General features: G+C 50.5%; 2 protein-coding genes across 6 annotated transcripts in view; both read right to left on the bottom strand.

Moving 5' to 3' along the window:
- Positions 1-3,536: 3,536 nt before the first annotated feature.
- On the bottom strand, positions 3,537-9,295 carry MLEC (malectin). 2 transcript variants are annotated; one of them, XM_031592246.2, is made up of 5 exons: positions 9,091-9,295; positions 6,097-6,275; positions 4,588-4,764; positions 4,369-4,426; positions 3,537-3,901 (listed from the first exon to the last, which is right to left on the bottom strand). In XM_031592246.2, the coding sequence occupies exons 1-5, from the start codon at positions 9,278-9,280 to the stop codon at positions 3,672-3,674; spliced, it is 834 nt and encodes a 277-aa protein (XP_031448106.1). In that variant the 5' UTR covers positions 9,281-9,295; the 3' UTR covers positions 3,537-3,671. The 2 variants fall into 2 exon arrangements, with proteins under 2 accessions (XP_031448106.1, XP_031448107.1); XM_031592247.2 differs by lacking the exon at positions 9,091-9,295 and adding an exon at positions 8,343-8,835.
- Positions 9,296-10,189: 894 nt separating this feature from the next.
- The window catches only part of CABP1 (calcium binding protein 1), a 28,195-nt gene continuing 19,497 nt past the window's right edge, over positions 10,190-18,887 (bottom strand). For all 4 annotated transcript variants that reach the window (XM_090152657.1, XM_090152658.1, XM_090152659.1 and 1 more), the window contains 5 exons: positions 17,613-17,643; positions 16,813-16,956; positions 15,444-15,553; positions 14,886-15,033; positions 10,190-13,388 (listed from right to left, as the gene is read on the bottom strand). In XM_090152657.1, the coding sequence (XP_090008783.1) occupies positions 13,363-13,388; positions 14,886-15,033; positions 15,444-15,553; positions 16,813-16,956; positions 17,613-17,643 (459 nt within the window). In that variant the 3' untranslated portion in view covers positions 10,190-13,362. The remainder of the gene's footprint in view (positions 13,389-14,885; positions 15,034-15,443; positions 15,554-16,812; positions 16,957-17,612; positions 17,644-18,887) is intronic.

The following is an 18,887-nucleotide window of genomic DNA, read 5'->3' as shown; positions in this document are numbered from 1 at the left end:
GCTCTTCCAGTTCTTCTGTCCCCTGCTAGGCTTTTTTCCCCCCCATTGATTTTGAGGGTTGGAACCAAAGATTCTCACTCACAGTTCTGTGATTCAGCTGTGACCTCCAGAGCTGGATCAAGGGACAGTGAGACAGCCCGCAGCTGAGCACATGGGCAGGGAACGTCTGTCCCTTGGGCAAAAAGCAACACAACCCAGAAGCTCCTTAAAAAAAAAAGAAAAAGAAAAGAAAAAAAAAAGCTTCTTCAAATGGACTTTTATTCAAAGCCCGACACAAAGGCACCAAAAAGACAGGAATTCATTTGGCTTTCTGCTCCCTGCCACCTGGGATACTCAAAAGGGTCCGAGCTGTTGTTGTAGGTACACACACAGATGTGAAGAACAGCCTGCATGAAGGTAGCAAAGCAGAGAGCACAAGCTGTGAGACAACTGCCAGCTGTGCCTCTGCATCCCCAGCACAGAGCAGAGGGGCTGATAAGGGCTAATTCAACCAGCACTACCCTGGGGCTGGATCCAGGCCCAGAACACGATCAGCAGCATCGCCTCACCTTTACTAAGGGGAAGCATCATTCAAATTGCCTTACCTGCCCCTCTCTGCACAACTACTCCAACCATTGAGCCTGGCTCTGTTCTGGTCCCGCTTCCCACACTGCTGCACAGAGATACACTCTACATTTGCCTGCTGAGCTCTGCAACAAAGCATGAAGAGCCTCGTCTCTGACTGCCTTCAGTTAAACACTGCCTTGGACATTCCCTCAATCACCCCTGCTGGAAAATCACAGCCAGCCCAAATGTTTCCTTCCCTGTATCAGGCCAGGTACTTTATCGCACCCATCTGGCTGGCTTGCAGGTGCCAGACGGATGACAAGGAAAGCCAGACTGAGCGTGTCCTCCTCATACTGTCCTCCTGTGTCCCCACATGCTTTGTTTGATGGCTCTGTCTGAGCCAGACCTGCCATGAGAGGATGGACCAACAAAGAAAACCACTCGCATCACCATGAGGGATCAGAAACTCCCCAGTCACCTGGAGAGCTGACACCAGCTTCGCAGCAGTGACAAAAATGCATAAAGCCAGAGCCAAAACAACTCAGCTGAAGCCAAGAAGACTGAACCATTTCTACCCCGTATTCCTATTCAAAGACAAATTCATTTGAAGTGAGAGAAAGCAGAACACAACAGACAAACCCTGCACAGCTTTGTCCTAGGGTGGCTGATGGCACCAATGAATTCCCTGGCTTGGCAAGAGGCAGGGATAAAGTATCCTACAAGAGTAGGGCACAGCTACACGCACAGCCCTGCTCTCATGCTCTGCTGCAAGGTGCAGAGATTACCAGGGGAGCCACAAGAAGCTGAGTGACTTCCTGATGCAAGGATGCTAAAAAAAAAAGGAAAACAAAAAACCCAACACACCAAAACAACCCAAAACCTACAAGGCCTGGAGGAGAACTGCTCCTTACAGAGAAGCCTGCTTTCAAATCCAGGTTCTTTGCTTAACAAATCAGGGCAGTTTATGCTTCTCAGACTGATAAAGATCTAAATGTCTCTATACTCCAGTTAGAGCAATCCAAAAAACACCAGGGAATCTTTGTAGGCACTGCCACCAAACGAAACACAGCTCCTACTGAAGACTTGTATAAGCACTAGGATTTTAACAGCACCTACAAGATGAAGCAAACAACTTCAAGCTTACTGCCCTTTCATCCCTGGGTTTGCTCTTAAGATCTGCTCTCTCTGAAGTCTGCCTTCTCCTTCCAAGTGCAGCAGGGACTCTCTTGCATGAGTAGAAATAGCCAGTCTGGGAAAGCAATTGGAGACAAGTTCAATTGTTTGCTTTTTAGCACTCAGAATGGTGGTCAGGCCCATTGCAGTGATGTATGCTACCAGAAAGCCAGCCAAGGTTCAGTGCCAGTGCTGCAGACATTAGCACTGTGACACCTCGAGGTCCTGTTTCGGGGCCCATGAGCTGACAGCTCATATCACAGCATGAGGGCTATGAAGAAGTAAAGGCTTCAGCTGTTCTGGCCCAGCAGAAAGGTTGCCTCTCAAATTCTGCTGATCCTTGTCAGCTCAAAGAAAGTCTGAGCCACTGAACAGCATCAAATCTGAAAACAATTGCTAGGAAAACTCGGGTGCAGGAAGGAGCAGCAGCAAGGACACGGCTCAGAGCAGCTGTGCCAGGAAGACAGCACTTATAAGAACAAGACAGCACGAGGTAAAGCTCACCAGGACTGCAGGTGACCCAGCCCCACCAGGCCTAAATCCTTCTCCTGAACACAAACGCCTCCTTGGCCACATCAGAGGCCAAGAGCATGGGAACCAGCTCCTCAAGGTCAGCAACTCCAGGCCAGAAGGTGCAGGGAGGGCTCAGACTATCAGGGATGCACAGGCTCTACGTGTGGAAGCAGAAGCCTCTTGCAGAAACATCCCTTGGGGAAGATGGGTGACCTGGCTCATCAGCCTGTCACCAAGCAACAGGGAAATCAATGGGTCTTGTCTCCAGTGTTCTGCTTGTTTCCAGATCTCTGGAGAGCAACAAACCACCTTGTGCCATCGTACTGAAATGTTGGACGTCTGCCCCTTGATATGCAGAAGGTTGTGCTGAGGGCAGATGCTAACCAGCTCTGCACTTCTCACCACTGCAGGCAGGTCTGGTCTGTTCAACAGGGAGTGAAAGCTCTCAGGAGCATCCCCAGGGTTGCTCCACTCTGTCCTGTGTCACAGGGCAGCAGGGGAACTGATTGGTACGAAGCTGAAGGAACAAGGACCTCCTCGTTAGGCCATTTGATTCTCAGCTTCTTCTGATGACAGGTCACTTGCTAAAAGGGGCAAAAATAAGAAACTGGGCTTAAAATGAACCTTTTAAAATAAAACAATACTAAAGGAAACAAAAGCCATAATCAATACAGAAAACAAGTGCATCTGATCAGATGCAAACGTCAGCCTTTTGCAGGCTACAGCGGAATCCCCCTGCAATGGATCTAACATTACAATTGTCAGACTAGGAAAGTCTCTCCCAACTGGTGCAGCAAATCAGGCCAGATTCTTCCTCTCCTGGCACAGTCTGCACTCTTAAGAAGGGAAACACCCCCACAGAGGCTGAGTGGCCAGCTGGAGCCTCAGTATCTTTACGCAGGTGAGTACCATACATCGTGTTGCACATTCTGGGAGATGCTGAAGAACCAGCCTTTGTTCTCCATAGTTGCTAGTCACCCAACAGCACCACAACACTTCCGTGCTCCTGGACAAAACGTGTACCCAGGCCTTGTCATAAGAGCTGCTTCCCAGCTTAGGGAACTGTATTCCACCCAGCAAAGGCAGAGATCTTGCAGCACGCAGCTTTCTTTCATTATGGGATGTGGCCCAGGACTGCTACCATTCCGACAGCCCAACACACAGCCAGCCAGGACTCAGTTCACTCTTGGATGCCCCAGGGAGGATCAGAGGCTGCACATGGTGCGACGGAGAAGGCGAGGGCCTTGCTGCTTGCTGGCAAGGGGAAGGTAAGCTTCTTCCTCTTACCTGGACCTGCTATTCATTCCAAATGAATCACCTTTTTGTTTGTTTGTTTGTTTGTTTTCCTTAAATTATGAACAATATGGAGAAATTGAAAGCAACCGTGTTTGGTCCAACTCCTTCCCTCCCAGCCCCCTGGCTGATGCTCTGTAGGGCTCTCACAACCGGCAGAGACAGAAGAGGGTAGGAATGAAGACACCAAAGGCCACCAATATAGGGAACATGAGGCTGCTGTTGTCTGAGGCATAGGGGTTTGGTGTGCGTGGGCCTGATTGAACCCGGTTCTTATTTGCCTGTTTTTTAACGCTGGAGCCATCATCATATTCATCCTCATCATCGTCGTCCTCTTTTTTCTCCAGACCTGGGTGTGGCTGCAGCTTTGGAACATCTGTTGAACAAGAAGAAAAGTTACAAGGAGGCAGGATGTAACCCAGGAAACCTCCCTGTCCTCAGAAGTGAGTGAGGAAAACAAAGCTCCAGGTAAGAAACACATAACTACTATCTAAAAGAACTCCATAAATTACTTGTTTGCAGGACTGCTGCTGACATACAAAGCCAGAGAGAATTCATCTGCAGCTATAACTTAAGACTGACCAGACATGTTCCTTTCTTCTCTACTCCATATGCAAGAAGTCTTGTACCAAATTCATGCTACTTATTCTGAAAATGACAGCTTTGTGCACTTACAGAGGAGAATGCTAAGACACCTATCTCATCCTGCACCCTGTGGGAAGGTGCTGATAGAGAAACAGTCTTGGCGGAGGTAGCTCAGAAAGAGCTATGATCTCATGGTCTGAGAAGCAGCAGGCTGATCTCCAAGGGGAAAGAGCCTTCTGGCTCAGAAACTACGCTCACCTTCCACTGTTCCTTGCAGGATGTACAGGGCACAGATTTTCGGATTGTCATAGTAGCCCTGGAGAAAGTGAAGATGGAAGTCAGTGCTGCAGCATAATTCAAGAAACAGTCTCCCCACCTACTATCACCTCCCCCACCCCCAGCACACAGCTGCATCACGTGGCTGGGAAAGAAAAGGGAAAAGGAAAATAAAGGCTCTGGCCAGCAAAGCCTCGTTACCTTTACAAACTCAATATGAAGCTTTCCTGTGAACGTTGAAACCTCTCCCTGGACACTCAGTTTGCCCTTTTTGATACTCATGGGAATGATCTCATCATGAGCCGTGCTATGTCCAACTCTGTCAAAAATGTCCAAGTCCTTCACCACGACGTGGCCATTCAAGCGAACATCAAACACCTCCAGGGCAGAAGAAACAACAGTGTCAGAACAGATTCAGGCATGCGACAGTTGAAAGGGGAAAACCAGAAAGCATTGCAACATGCACTGTACCACCACGCATTCTCTACTCCCTTGAGAAGGATTCAGAGGCCAAAAGCAGGCGGGTAAAGACACTGAGGCGTTGCTTTCAGATATCCTGAAATTTGCCCCTTACTTCTACCATAATTCCTGCTGTTCAAAACTGAGGACAACACAATTCTGTTCCGTTTTTCATCATTTCCTTTCACAGCTTTCCACCTGCTGGCTGAGGACCAGCTCCTACCCTAGGGAGGCTGTGACACACCACACCCAGGGAGTGAGGCCATTTCTAACCAACAGCCCCGAGCAAAGCAGGGAACAGGAAACACACTGGTGAAGCTACTAACAGGATGCAGGGTTTGAAGGAGATGAAGTGATCAACTGCTAACCACATCTGAATTCAGAGTGAAAGTCCTCCTCGGGGCCTTAATGACTCAAACTTCATGAAGCACCTGGGGAATCCCAGCAGAACCCCACGAGGGAAGAAGAGCCAGAGATGTCTCAGCTCTTCAGCTTAATCTGAGACTGTTTTTTGCATCCTTTCTGTAAAGCAGCCCCACAGTTCTGTTCCCTGAAATACTTCTCTGGCAGAATGGCAGTACAGTGTTTAAGAGGAGCTCTAAAGCAGCTGACAGAGCGAGGGGAAAGCCAGATTGAAATACATGTTTCTCTCCCAATTTATCACAGGGCATTGGATTCTTTGTGCTTTTGCTTCCACATCTTTACAAGAGGGATTTCAAAAGCAGGCAAGGATTATTTATCTCCAGAGAGCTTTGATGAGGGGTTGAATTTAACTCTGTGCCTGCAGTGTCATTTTGAACTATTATCAACTGTTATTACACTTGTACAAATTGTTTCAGTAGTTTATTTAACCCAGATCACTTCCCTGATTCAGTATGTGCAACACTTGCTCCCCAAAGGCATGCAGTTGCATCAGACACAAGCAGCCAGGGAAATGGCAAAAACACTTCTCAAACACAGCACAGCCTAAACAGATCATAAAAATCCAATGCTACTTTCATGATGTTGCACACGTTTGTTTGAACACTCTTGTAATGCAGTTTTATAGGCCAAACGTGTATCTGTCACGTGGAAGAGGGCTCCATGTATCAAACCACCCTCTTATGAGCTCTACAGATGAAGTTAACCTGTAGCATCTCACTTCACTTTCTCCATGCAAAGCATAAAAAACAGCAGAGGCAACCCAGGCATACACAGCTTTAACTATCAAGGAGACAGGAAAGCTCAGAGTAGCACAGAGCTGCTGCTTACCTTCTGTTGAGATTGTGCAAAATAGACCTCTGCAAACTTCAACACCAACACGTAGTCACCCTCTTCTTTGATGGGAACTTCATAGCCAAAGGTTTCCTCGTTGTAACGCTCTGTCTGGTACAGGATCTGATCTTCTGCATTGGACCGCAGGATTGGCAGTTTCATACCATAGTCAGAAGCTGTATTTCAAGCACAGAACAGTGAGAGGAATGGTTAATTTCTGAGGAACGTGAACAGATGCTTTATTTACTCTTAAGTGCTTAATTCCCACTTGGCCTTAGCACTCACTGCCCTACTGAGACCCATTCTCACTCCTTGCTCTGGTCAGCAGAAGGCACTACTGGAGCAGAAGCAGCCAAAATCCCTGAACCTGGGTCCTGCAGAAAAATGGGTCTGGACCTGCTGCAGTCCGACAGACAAAACTCACTCACACAGTTTCAAAAAGAAGAGTTGGTTTCACAAACAGGGCACAGAGCCAGAAGACTTGGCCCCAGACTCCTGCTTCAAAGAAGAAAAACGCCTAGAATATTTTTACAGCGTTTTCGAAGTATAAACTCTGAGTACAGAACCTAAGCAGTCACTTTAGAACTGACTAGAGTCATTCATTCAGCAGGTTTGAAGTTAGCAGGCAGTGGCATAAGGTTTTAGGGACTCGCCCTCCAGAAGTAAAAACCTGGGGGATGGCAGAAGGGTGAAAAGCAGCAGATAAGACTTACAAAACCCTTTCTTCTCACCACAGGCAGGCAATACGTGTCAGCTCGAAGAAGGAAGCAGGAAAAGTACATAAGGGTTTCAAAAGAGGCTCCATCTCACAGCCACTCGGCTGAAACGGGCACCAACTGCAGGTTGAACAGCCCCCTAAGAAGGGCTCAAACAACACTACCAATAGCTGAGAAAACAACAGAAATCATAACATTTGCCTCTTCTTGCTCCCTACGTCACCATCACAAGAGCAGCTCTCAGGAGCTCTTACCCCTCTGTTGTGTTACTGTGTAAATGCAAACTGTGCCTTGAGAGCTCAGAACAGAATAATGCCCCAGCAATGCAGGAGGGAAGGCTGCAGGCACCCAAAGCCCACTGGCACCTCGGCCAGCAGAAGTTGATCCAGACCAAGTTATCTACTGACACTTGCCACGTCCAGCCTTATTTCCATGGGAACAGACACTGCGTTGGCCAAGACAAAGCAAGAACTTCTAACCCAGAACATGTTGCCAAAGATGGAGCCAATGCAAACGAGCAAGAGGAAATTAATGCCAGTTCTTCATCTCCTGTTTCACACGCAGCTACTCAGGCAATATTACATGCTGCTGCTCTTTGCCACTCAAAGCAGGGCACAAAGACTGGAGGCTCTAATCAGCAGAAATACAGAGGGTGAAAAGTTTAACCTGTCCTCCCACACAGACATCTCCGGCCAGCTACAGATTACAGCAGTCACAAACCGAGGGCTCCACAGAAGTCAGCTCCTATCAGAGGAAAGCCTGTGTATAAAGGAAGCCCATTAATAGCCAAGAAGGTAACTGGAGAGGAAGAGCTGTCACCCAGAGGACATAGCCATGAAAGTGAGCTTGATTTCCCAGTGCATTAGGTGTGCTCAGAGGCAGCTCACCAAGAGACAAGTGCACGCATTGCGGACACGTAATTGCTACCAGCACATTCTGTTCCTCAGGGCTCAGCATCTGGACTGAGGCTCGAAAAGCCCAGAGGTGAAGTGCTGCCCCACATCCTTCCCTCCCAGCCCGCCACGTACTCCCAGTCAGCCATTACATGCCGATCTACACAGAGAAGCCTGGCATGAACCAAACAATTGTGCAATAAAAAGCCATTGAAGGAAACGCACATAATAGCTCAAAGGGGTAAAGTCTTCTTGGCCGTGCCTGGCACCAATGGCTAGAGCAGGCTTACTGACAGCCTGCTGTTCAGAGAACACGGGCTTTCCCCAAAGGAGGAGCAAGCCACAGCGTGCTCAGAAAAGACCCTTTTTTCCTCCTCAAGTCAGAAATAAGTCCAGCAGGACATTCTCCTCCTGGTCACACACGAGAGGCACGTGGAAGGATCAGCACAACAGGGCAGGGGATGAGAAACTGAGAACCTGTATGAATATTTAAATGTGACCTCTGTCCACACGGTGCACAGAGGGCTCACCGTACAGCACGGTGCTGCCCCTCACACAAGGTCCCGGGGCACAGGGCAGCCCTCACAGCCCTCGCACACTCAGAACAAACAGCTCCCTGCGCTCCTGCACTCACCTGCAAGCGGCAGCAGGAGCAGCTCAGCACAGAGAAGCTTCCAACGCATTCATGAACCGACTGAGATGTGGTTCACTGAAACGGGCAAAACTCAGACAATGTGGGGGGCTTCGGGGGCAGCACGGCAAGGTAACCCAGTGTGTGACAGCAGCTTCCAGCCGCTCGCAGACAGAAGCTTCCAGCGATCCGGGAGCTGCAACAGCTGAGAACGGCTCCTCTGCTTCAGCCCCTGCCCCGTCCCTGCCGCTCACACGGCGCTGCCCGGCTCGGGGCAGAGCTGCGGGAGTTCGGCGCAGCAACGCGTGCTGGCAGAGCTCGCTGTGGAAACTGGGGTCTCGCAGTGGAAAAAAGGCAAACGGGAGCCAGGCGGCCGCACGCCGCCGGTTTGGCTGCCTAAGCGTTCACGTCACCTTCCCAGGCGAAATTCCACTCCGCTCCACGAGGAGCGGGGAGGCAGAAGGAGGCAGAAGGGCAGCAGAGCAGCGCCCGCCGGCCCCGCAGCACGGCGTCCCGCAGGCCGCGCTCCCCCCCGAGGCCGGCAGCGCCCGGCACCGCAGCCCCGCGGGGACGCGGACGGGCCCTGAGCGGCGGGGCTCGGGGCGGCGCTGCAGGACGCGGGCCCGGACGCCGCGGTTACGGACGGGCCCCGCCGAGATCCGAGAGAGGAGCGGCCCGGGCCCGGCTGCCCTCCCCCTGCTCGCCCTCCCCCCCCCCGCCGGAACCGGCGGCGCGGCCCCCCCGGCCTCACCTCGGCCCACGCGGCCCTCGAGCGGGTCCTTGCGGAAGTGGATGCCGTTCACGTCCACATGGGCATCGCCGCCCGCGTTGACGGCCCAGACCACGCTGTCGGCGAGGCCGCCCGCCGCTCCCCGCAGCAGCGCCGGCAGCAGCACCAGCAGCGCCGGCAGCGGCGCCCCGCGCGCCCCGGCGCCCACCATCTCGGGCTCCAGGCGCTGCGCCCGCCGCCCGCCCCTTCCTGCTGCCGCCGGGGGGCGCCCTAACCCGCTGCCGGGGCGGGTCGCGAGCCGACCAATCCGCAAGCCGCGAATGGAATATTAAATCTACGTCCGTTCCCTATTGGACGGCCTCGAGACGTCATCTACATATTCATGAGGCGCGCGACCAATGGGGAACGGGAGCGGGAGAGCAGGCTCGACTGGGAGGCGTGGGGATGGCGGCGCGGCGGCGGGAGGCGTGACCGGCGGGAGCGGAGCGGTGCTGAGCGGGCCGCTCGGAGCGGGGAGCGGAGCCGCCGACAGCGAACTGGGACTTCGCCGGGCCGGTACCGGCTCTCCCGGAAAGAATAGCGGCGGCACAAACCGGAGCGGCGGCACGAAGCGGGGCCGCAGGTCGACGAGCCGCCCCCAGCGCCGTGCGCCTGAGGAGGAGCCCCGCCCACTGCGCTCGGCCAATCACTGAGCTCCAGCGCGGCCCGAACGCGAAGCATTGTGGGACGGCGGGAAGCGGGAGCTCGGCGGGTTGCCGGGCAACGGCGGAGAGCGGCGCGGGGTTCGCGCGTCCCGGGGCGGGCAGCGGCTGGGCCGGGGCTCCGGGAGAGCAGAGCGGCGGGAAGGGGGGGCGGGCAGCGGGGGCCGCGGCTCTTCAGTGCTCTGCTTCCCTTCCATCTGAGCCTTATTCGCTAGCGAGGCGCTGAGCGTTGCAACACCTCCTGCCGGAGCACGTGCCGGTAATTAACCCGGATGATGATTCGCCAATAATTAGCGAGCTGTCTCGAAGCGAGAGGGATTAACGGGAGCAGGGAGCGAGATGGGCAGCGGCGCTGCTCAGCCGGGGGCAGGAAGAGTGCTTGCCGTGCTCCGTGGCCACCAGCAGAGCAAGGTGGGTGTGCTGTGATGACCTGCACTGTGGTGTCCCACGCTGCTGCCACGTAATTGCTGCCTTCGGTCGCTGATGGCCTGGGTCGCACCCCAGAGGCTCTGTGTGCTGCTGCTGATCCATTCAGCTTCCCGGTCCCTCGGTTCAGGCAGGATTTAAACCAGTAACCTACAAGTGAAAGGCTCAGACTTGTCTTCCCGGCCCCTTGATCTCCCTGGCAGCTGTGCTGAAATAACTCCCAGCTGGGGATTAGGCCCACCTGGTCTGCAGCCTTGCTGTGCTTTGGGTTATTAGCCATTCCCTGTAGGAAAAAGAGATCAGGACTCAGGATACCTAAAAGCGATGGAGAAAAAACCTTGTGGCTGCAATGAGAAGAGATATCTGAGAGGTCAGTGTGAGCCAACCTCACCGCCTGGGCCAGATCCAAACCAACTGCATGGGTCTTGTGTGCCTGGAGGGACCCGCTCTGCCTCGTTGTCTGGAGCTATTTGGAAGGCTCCTTAATAGGGGTTTGAAGATGAGAGCAAAAGGATTATCTCTGGAATTAGAATATTTAAATTGGAGCTTTAATCTCTGGCCCTGCCAGCACAAGAAAATAAGAAAACTCCCTGGGATTATTTGGGTTTTGTAATGCAAACAAAATCAGCAAGAGCTTGTGGTAAGGACAAAAACGAATGCTTGGAGACCTGCCCTGTGTGACCTGTTTGATGTATCACAGTAAGACCTGGCAGGAAAGAGCTAGAGGTCGTTTGGCAGAGGCTTAGCTTTCCTCGAAAGCAGCTGTGGCTCCAGGACTGCCAATGGCACAGAGGTGCCCTGTGGCCATCCCTACCCCGTGCCAGCACCCCAGTGCTTTTGGGGAAGACAGATACAGCCCTGCCAGGTTGCAGGCACAGGAACCCACGTAAGTTAGCAGGGAACATCCCCAGCCACCGTGATGCTGTGTTTGGGGGCGATGCTGTGCAGTGCAAATCACTGCAGCCTCCAGAAATACATTTATTTTTTAAATAAATTAAGGCTGTGTCCTGCAATCTGCTGCTGTGAGCAGAGCAACCTGTTGGTTCAAGTGGCCGCTGCTCCTTTTCCCACCAATGCCTGCTGGCTTTCTGCATGCTAGCTCCAGCACAGGGCTCGTGCCGGGTTGTTGCTGGTCCCTGCAGCCAGCCAGTCACTGTGGCACACAGGCTAGCAGCAAATCCATCCTCTCAGCACACACATAAATGCTTCTCCCTCAGTGGGCTCCAATGTAAGTAAAGCACATCTGCACACAGACACAAGCCTGAACAGGTCTGACTCCTCTGCAGTATTGTCCTAAGCACACACAGGGCACAGCAGGACTCTGGACTCTGCTCAGTTTATCGCTCTTACCCTCCCCTAAGCCCAGTACAGCTGCTGTGCCAATAAAGAGGTCTGTAAATACATATTTTCCAATTTCTCAGCTCAGATACACATTCCTAAGATGACCAGCTACAAAGATAAACATACAGAGTCTGCGTACACCCACTTGCAAATAAACTTCTTTTGCTGCAGTGCCAGGTATCTACTTGCATTCCCTGTTTTGTGTGCACACAAACCTAGGCCAGTGCGTGTGCTTGTGCAGACACTGTTACATGCACATACAAAAAGCAAAGTTCTTCCACTGCTGGGTTTTAGTTGTTGTTGCAACTATGCTAGTTGGCACAGCAACAGGAAAGCAGAAGAGAAAATCCCCCATCAGGATGTGGATTTGTGGACCCTGACAGTGTGAGAGGGAACTTGGGAAGTGAGAGATCTGTGATGAAGAAAGCAGAAGGATATCAGTCTCTAATCTCCAATGTGGAGGAAGCAGGCAGCGGGGGAAAACAGCTCCCAGTTGCACTGAGAAACCTATAGCAATCACGATGCCTTTTTAAAGCCAAGCAGGAATTGGCCCTGCGTGTGGCAGGGGGGTTGGAGATTCATGATCCTTGAGGTCCCTTCCACCCCTGGCAATTCTGTGATTCTGGTGACTCATGACTGAGCCTCTGCATTGAGAAAAGGGGTAACTGCATGTCCTGTGGGGTAGGAAAAGAGGGCAGGAGGTTGTGAGCAGCTTGGAGAAAGGAGGAGGACAAGGGTGTCTGGATGCAGCAGGCAGGGTGTGGAAGCTGCTGCCATGGTCACTGCTGCAGAAATGCAGGATTCTCAAGTGTGATCAAGCTGGAGAATGGGGCCCCACCACACAAGGAGTCCATGGGGCTCCTGGCCAATCCTCAGCACCAACAGTTACAACACAGCTCTTCACTGTGCATACGCTGACAGTCAGGTTTGAAATGGTCCAAAAATGGGAGGGTAGATATAGCCGCCTCACCTGGTGCCATTCCTCCCATTGCTCCTCACTTCAGGGCTGCAGGAGCTCTCACTTGCCCCATTGCAAGTGGGGTGGAGAGGTGGGGGCTGGCAGCAGGGAGGGCAGAGCCCTGCTTCAGGCTTTGTGGCTGGCAGGGTCTCCCCGTCCCACAGCCAGGACTGGGCCTGAATCCCAGTGCGCACGTCAGGGTGTGTGTCTGCCACAGCCCTTCCCCCCCCAGCCCCACCACCACCTCTCACACGGACATCCAGGCTCCACAGCATTTCAGCGTGCATATTTATCGCTTTCCCCCACAAGACATGTATTTGAATTTACTTTTGGTAAACATAACCACGGGAGATGCAAATTTGTGCCGAGGAAGCATAAATAACTCCACACAGATAGACACACACACATAGACAGCAAACACAGACAGGGTTCACCAAGGGAAACCAAGAAGTGCAGAGCACGCCCTGAGGCTGCCACCAGTTCCAATGGCTTTGCTCTCATCCACCAAGCCAAGAGGATTTCTCCTGCTCTTGCTTTGCAGCAGCTGGTGGGAGAATAAAGCTGGGGAGGAGGAGTCTAAAGTTGCAAATAACCCATGAAAGCATCATGGCAAGTCCTGGCTCTGCAGTTTCCTGCAATCATCTGAAAGGAATGGTTCCAGTTGTAGGAAGTTGTAAGTCTTTCACAGTGTGAAAGGGTGGAGGGGCATGGGGACCACCATGAGGGAGGAGCAGCAGGTCATCTTGCAGTGTCCCATTTGCAGCCAGCCGATAAACCTTCTTGTGGGAACATCGGGGCTAGATGCTCCATCTAGGTCCTCTTCTGCCCTCTCTAAGGTGCTGATTTTTCATTAGCTGAGAATAATCTTCAACGGGACATCATGCGAACAAACTCTGCAACCAACAAGAAAAGACAGCCCTGAAGCAGAAAACATCCATGGTCCCCAGCCCAGCTCTCATTCCATGGAGATACGCAGCCAGGGTGACACTGGGGCTCCACATGCTGCCATTCCGTGACTGGGCCTGAGGAGCTCACACAAAACAGGCTTTACTCCTTGTGTTAGGTAAGGTAATATGATCTCCCTGGCAGGGCAGTTCATTTCCTCTGATCCTTCCCAGAGCACAGCCTTGTTTGCACAAGCAACTCCCTGGAACAAATCATTGCAAATGTTACCTCCTTTCACTGTAATTTCAGAGCAGGCTGGTTTGTAGCCCTGGGATGACAGCACAAGCTCTTAGCAAGCCTGCCACTTGTAGGAGACCCAGTGCTACTAATGTTTTGGTAGGTACCAGTATTTATTTGTAGGGAAAAGTTTGCTTTGATGGATCACTTGTTTTTGAAGATACAGATTAACTGGAAGGATATCCTGAATCTATTTCTTCACCACCCTGCAGCTTGTGAAGTCAATTACAAGAGTTAAAATCGAGTGCAGATGCCATCAAATATAAATGTGTTTTCATTCTACACTTGAACTGACCGGAAATTAATAAGCACAAAGAGGAGGGCAGTGGAAATTACCCCCTTGGCTTCTCTTTTTCTGTTGATGGAGCTGTCCTTTGACAACTAAAGCAGTAAATCACTGAGAAAATGATACTAGTATTTCATGTATTTTAACTGTCTAACATAATTTAGCTGCGGGGACCAAGGAGAGCTACTGTCATGTAATCAGACAGTGCATTAGAACAACTGCACTAGGAAAACCAGCAGCCTGCCATGTACTTGTGCCTTCCAACTCTTATATATGCTTAATTGTCTGATGATAGCAAGCAACTGCTTTCCTTACCAGAAACCCTGAGCTCTATTAACATTACTCTTGCCATGCCTAATGGCCAGGATAGTACCATCACCAGTCTTACTCTTTCCAACTCCTTCTGGCATGGGAAGTGGGAGAAGAAATGAATTCTCTCTAGGATTAAACGTGACACCTCCAGATCAGATGTCTACAGTGTTAGTGACACAACTAGCATGTGACCAACTTCTGGCATAAAGGTACAGAAACAAAATCTCTATAAACCCAGACAGTAAGGTGAGCCAGAGGGGTGCAATGCAATCTCCAAACCTACACCAGCCTCCTCACAGCTCTTGCAATAGATTGAATGGAAAGAAAATGCCCCCTAAAATGAAGTCTGGCACTGCATATGAGCAGCAGAAGCTCTTTCTCTGTGACAGGACATATCTCTTCCTATGTTAGAACAGCGGAGACCTGATTGAAATAGTGATGCAGCACAAGGATGCACAAATACTCAGCTAAGGAATTATTTCTTTTTTTTCCTCCGTATTTCAGATATCTGGACTCAGAGCATGTAAATCTTCCTTTCTGCTTCCACCTCCAAGCTGAAGCTCTGACTCACACGATAGCAGATGGACAGGGAGCATTCATCCCTTCTCACCTTCAAAGTCAACACGCCCATCTCCATTCAGATCCACGTCCCGGATGATCTCTTCAATATCCCGATGACCCACCTGCTGCCCTAGAAGCTTCTTCATGGCTTCTCGCAGCTCACTGGTGCTGATCTCTCCATCACCATTAGTATCAAACTGCAAGTACATGAAAAAATACCAGCAGGGGAAATACAGTTAAGGGAAGTGGATCTTGCATTGGGTTGGACTTTGTATTGCCCTGCTCTTGAGTGCCCTATTTTTTCTCCAGGCTTTTTGTGTCCCTCTTTTTCCTCCTTCACATTTCTTTTGGTCTGGATTCAGTCTGCCTTTTCTCCTCAAAAACCTCTCGTCACTACCATGTCTGCACCAGTTTTCCTCTTCCTTTCCTCAAGAGCTCCCTTATCTTAGTATTTTTCTCTGCTCCTCCCTTGTTTCATGCCTGGCTTGGCTCTTTCTCAGTCTTCCACTCTGCTGCTCTCTCCTCCTCTTTTCTTCCCCCTACGTCTTCTCTCTTTCCTGTTTCCTGTCACTCACCTCTCTGGGGCCACACGGTAAGAAGCACTCACCTCTCTGAAGGCATCACGGAGCTCTTTTACACCAATCATGTCTGCAGTTTCTGCCAGCAGCTTTGGTCCCATCAGCTCAACAAAATCTTCAAAATCCACATGGCCACCCACTGGGGATAAGATGAAAGATTGTGTGTAAGAACTCAAATTGTTAGCCAAGCTCAGCAGTCCCTTTTCACTTCAGCATGCCCCAGAGGGCTTGGTTCTCCCAGCAGCAAAGCATGGAAGGTGCAGGACAGTGGAAAGAAAAGCACAGGTACTTTTACAATGTCTTGTATTTCCTGGATTGTAGGATAGGTAGAATGAGCTGAAGCTACTTCATCCTATGCTGCCACAGATCGCCACATCCTTATGGCATCATGTACCAAGAATTAAAGGCTTGATCCTTGTACACCTTATAGCAACCCTCTGCTGTACCTGTGCCAATGGGTATGGTTAGTGCACAGCATGATGTTCCTGCATGGCATGGGCAGTGCCATGCAGCAGTGTCTTGCTCCATTAGCTGTGGCTAATGTATGTCCAATTGTTTATTCATCATATTTATCCTTTTTCTCATTTGTCCTCTATCTGAAAGCTGGCAGTAACACTCTCCAGTCCCTAATCACTTGAGTGCTATAGCTATTAGCTGTTCTTTTTGTGTGAACAGTCATGTATGTTACAACTACTTCTGGTCCTTCTCTTTTTTTACACAGGCCACGGATCAAAAATAGCATGCACAAAATATTCATTTTCCCACCTGGTTAAGGGTAACATCCTACACTGCCACAGACAAGTGGTGACAAAAACCAGTGGTGAAAAACAAAAGGCACAAACAATCACAGTGCATCCGACAGATCTGCAACATTTTGCCTCGACTCCACCAGCACAGCTCGCAGACCATCTGCAGGCACACAGCCAATGCACAAACACCCAGAGCAGACAGAACAGCCCATCCAGCACCCATTCTGACCAAAGCATCTCCATCTTCCCCATCTCCTTCTTTAGTATGGTGCCATCTGACACCAGCTTCAGTGTGATGACATCCATGACGTGTACACTAATGTCTGACTGTCCAAATAAATCAAGGGCATCTGAAAGATTTAAGCATGGTGGATAGGAAGCAAGCTATTCCTTATGTTGCTCACACAATACACAGTCCAAACAGTCAATTCTTTAGTAAACCAAAAAAAAACCAGCACATCAAGTGCTTGGAACCACAACTGAACAGAGAAATGGTAGGGAGCAAAACATGAGAATGAAAAAAGGGAGGAAAAGAAAAAGAGAGGAAAAAAACAAAAAGGATGGAAATAACAAGAGACTGAAGCAGCCCAAAGCAGTGATGCAGGGCACAGCAGCCACAGGAAGGTACAGATGGGTGGATATTACTCACAGTTCATGTTGATCTGCTGGGAGAGTTCTATGAGCTCCATTTCAGTAGGCATGTAGCCCATGGTTCGCATGCAGTTCCCCAGGTCCCTGCAGTTAATAAACCCATCCTTGTCTTTATCAAACTCCTTAAAGGCTTCTCTTAATTCTGCAGGAGTGGATCCAAAAAGAATGATATTGTCAGTGACAGCCTGAAATACTTTTTCCAAGAAACTTCCCCAGAAGCAGCACTTTATGAGGCCTGACTCTCCAAGATACCACATACTTTCCTAGCAGATATCCCTATGAAGAAGCAATGACTGGAATAATGCTAACCTCTTCTATCAGCAACATTGCTGACCCATTCATTACAAGAGAGCATGCTTTGACTGCAGAGGCTTTGAAGTATCACGGACTGATCTCTCTTAAACTGCACTCCCAAAAGAAACTGGAAGCAGTAAGTTTTTCCATCTTTCACCCATGCACTGTATTCTATAGTCCTGACTGCAAGGATGAGCTTCCTTAAAGCCAAACCACTTTGTGATGCTCTGCAACACTTCCCGTGGGAGCTGGGTGTACAGCACTTCTCTGACAGCCAATCTCCCTTTACCTCATTTATCCTCCTCACGCTGCACTACCTGTAAATTCCTCTACAGTCAGCACTGTGGCAGTTTTACATATTATTTATTTTGCTAGGATTGCTAGGAGTTATTCCAGCAATTTGCCCAAATTATTTTACCCCCTGGGGGCCAACCTGGAACGGCCAGCCAGCACGTTTCTACTGGACAGAGAGAAAGGCGACACCGAAGGAGCGACAAGTTTTACCTTCAATTTCTTCTGGACGCAGTTCTCTATCCTGCAAAAACAGAACACACTACGTTTAAGTCATTTGCTTGCCACAGACAAAATTTCAGAACAGCATTTGCTGGGGCAAACAGTTTTGGGGACAAGCCAGAAAGCAAGAGAAGAAACAAGAAGGTGATGACATGTTTAATACCATCTACCTAGCTTTTTTGTGGAAGCCCCTCTTCATCCCATCTGCTGGACAGGGCCATGAATATTCCCCCAAACAGAAGAAGCCTGGGTCAGCATAAGCCCTGCATGTGGCATCCCCACCTGACAGTGCTGTGAGTATCACAGGGCTCCTTGCGTCATTCCCCAGCACAAGTCCTGGAGCACAGACTGGCCCTGCAGCTGCTCTAGAGCTCTGATTGTATTTCCTACCTACTGCAGCTCCCGTTGAAACGGCCGGATCAAAATAGCTGGAAGATGCTCCTGCCACCAGAAGCTACAGCACTGTCTGCTTGGATCCCTGCCTGATCCCTGTCCTGCCAGCGGGACAAGGACAGCCAGGAGCAATCCTCCAGCCAATGCCCCCATGCCATCTACTGCAATCAGTCACCCCAGGAAGACAGGAGCTCTCCCCTTCCCCCCAGCCTCACGCAAGCACTTTGGAACCAGGCATGAAGGCAGACACACAACATATACATCCTCAAGGTCATCTACAAACAAAACAGGACAAGGATTCACCATGTTCAGGAAACACTGCAACATCCAATTTGAATTTCTTGGAAGAAGGGGGAGGATATAAAAAAGTATAGGAAAATTCCAACACTGCATCAAGAAGAAGAGACGAGCATGGAAATGCACTGCTTTCTGGTTTAAATGCCCTTTCTAATTCCTCTCATGGCTCCCAGGCAAATCCAAAACATCAGAGAATTTGGAAACACAGAAAAGCAATCTCTTTTGTCGTCTGACTCTCGGCTTTTCCCCTCAGCCATGGGGAGTTTCTCCTTGCCTTCCAGGTGTCCTGCAGTCTCACCACACGTCCCCGGAGACAGTGCCCTTGAACAGTTTGAGAGGGATGATCCTTTGCTATGTAACCACAGGCTCCTCTGGAAACTAATGGCGGCTGCTCAGAGTGCACAGCAAACTAGGACACACGCTGGTTTACGTCTATGCAAAAGGGGCTGTGCCAGAGCAGTGACCAGCTTGCCACTCATAACCTTCCCAGAGGCATCTCTGCGCTGGATGGAGCAGTCAAAGCATGCTGGCTCTGCAGCTTCATCCTTCACAGACCTGGTATTTTCAAACATGTCA

This window comes from Phasianus colchicus, chromosome 18 (assembly GCF_987193195.1).
Source record: "Phasianus colchicus chromosome 18, bPhaCol1.hap1.1, whole genome shotgun sequence".
NCBI lineage: Eukaryota > Metazoa > Chordata > Aves > Galliformes > Phasianidae > Phasianus > Phasianus colchicus.
The sequence above is the reverse complement of the archived record's forward strand: the minus strand, read 5'-3'. Positions and strand labels throughout refer to the sequence as shown.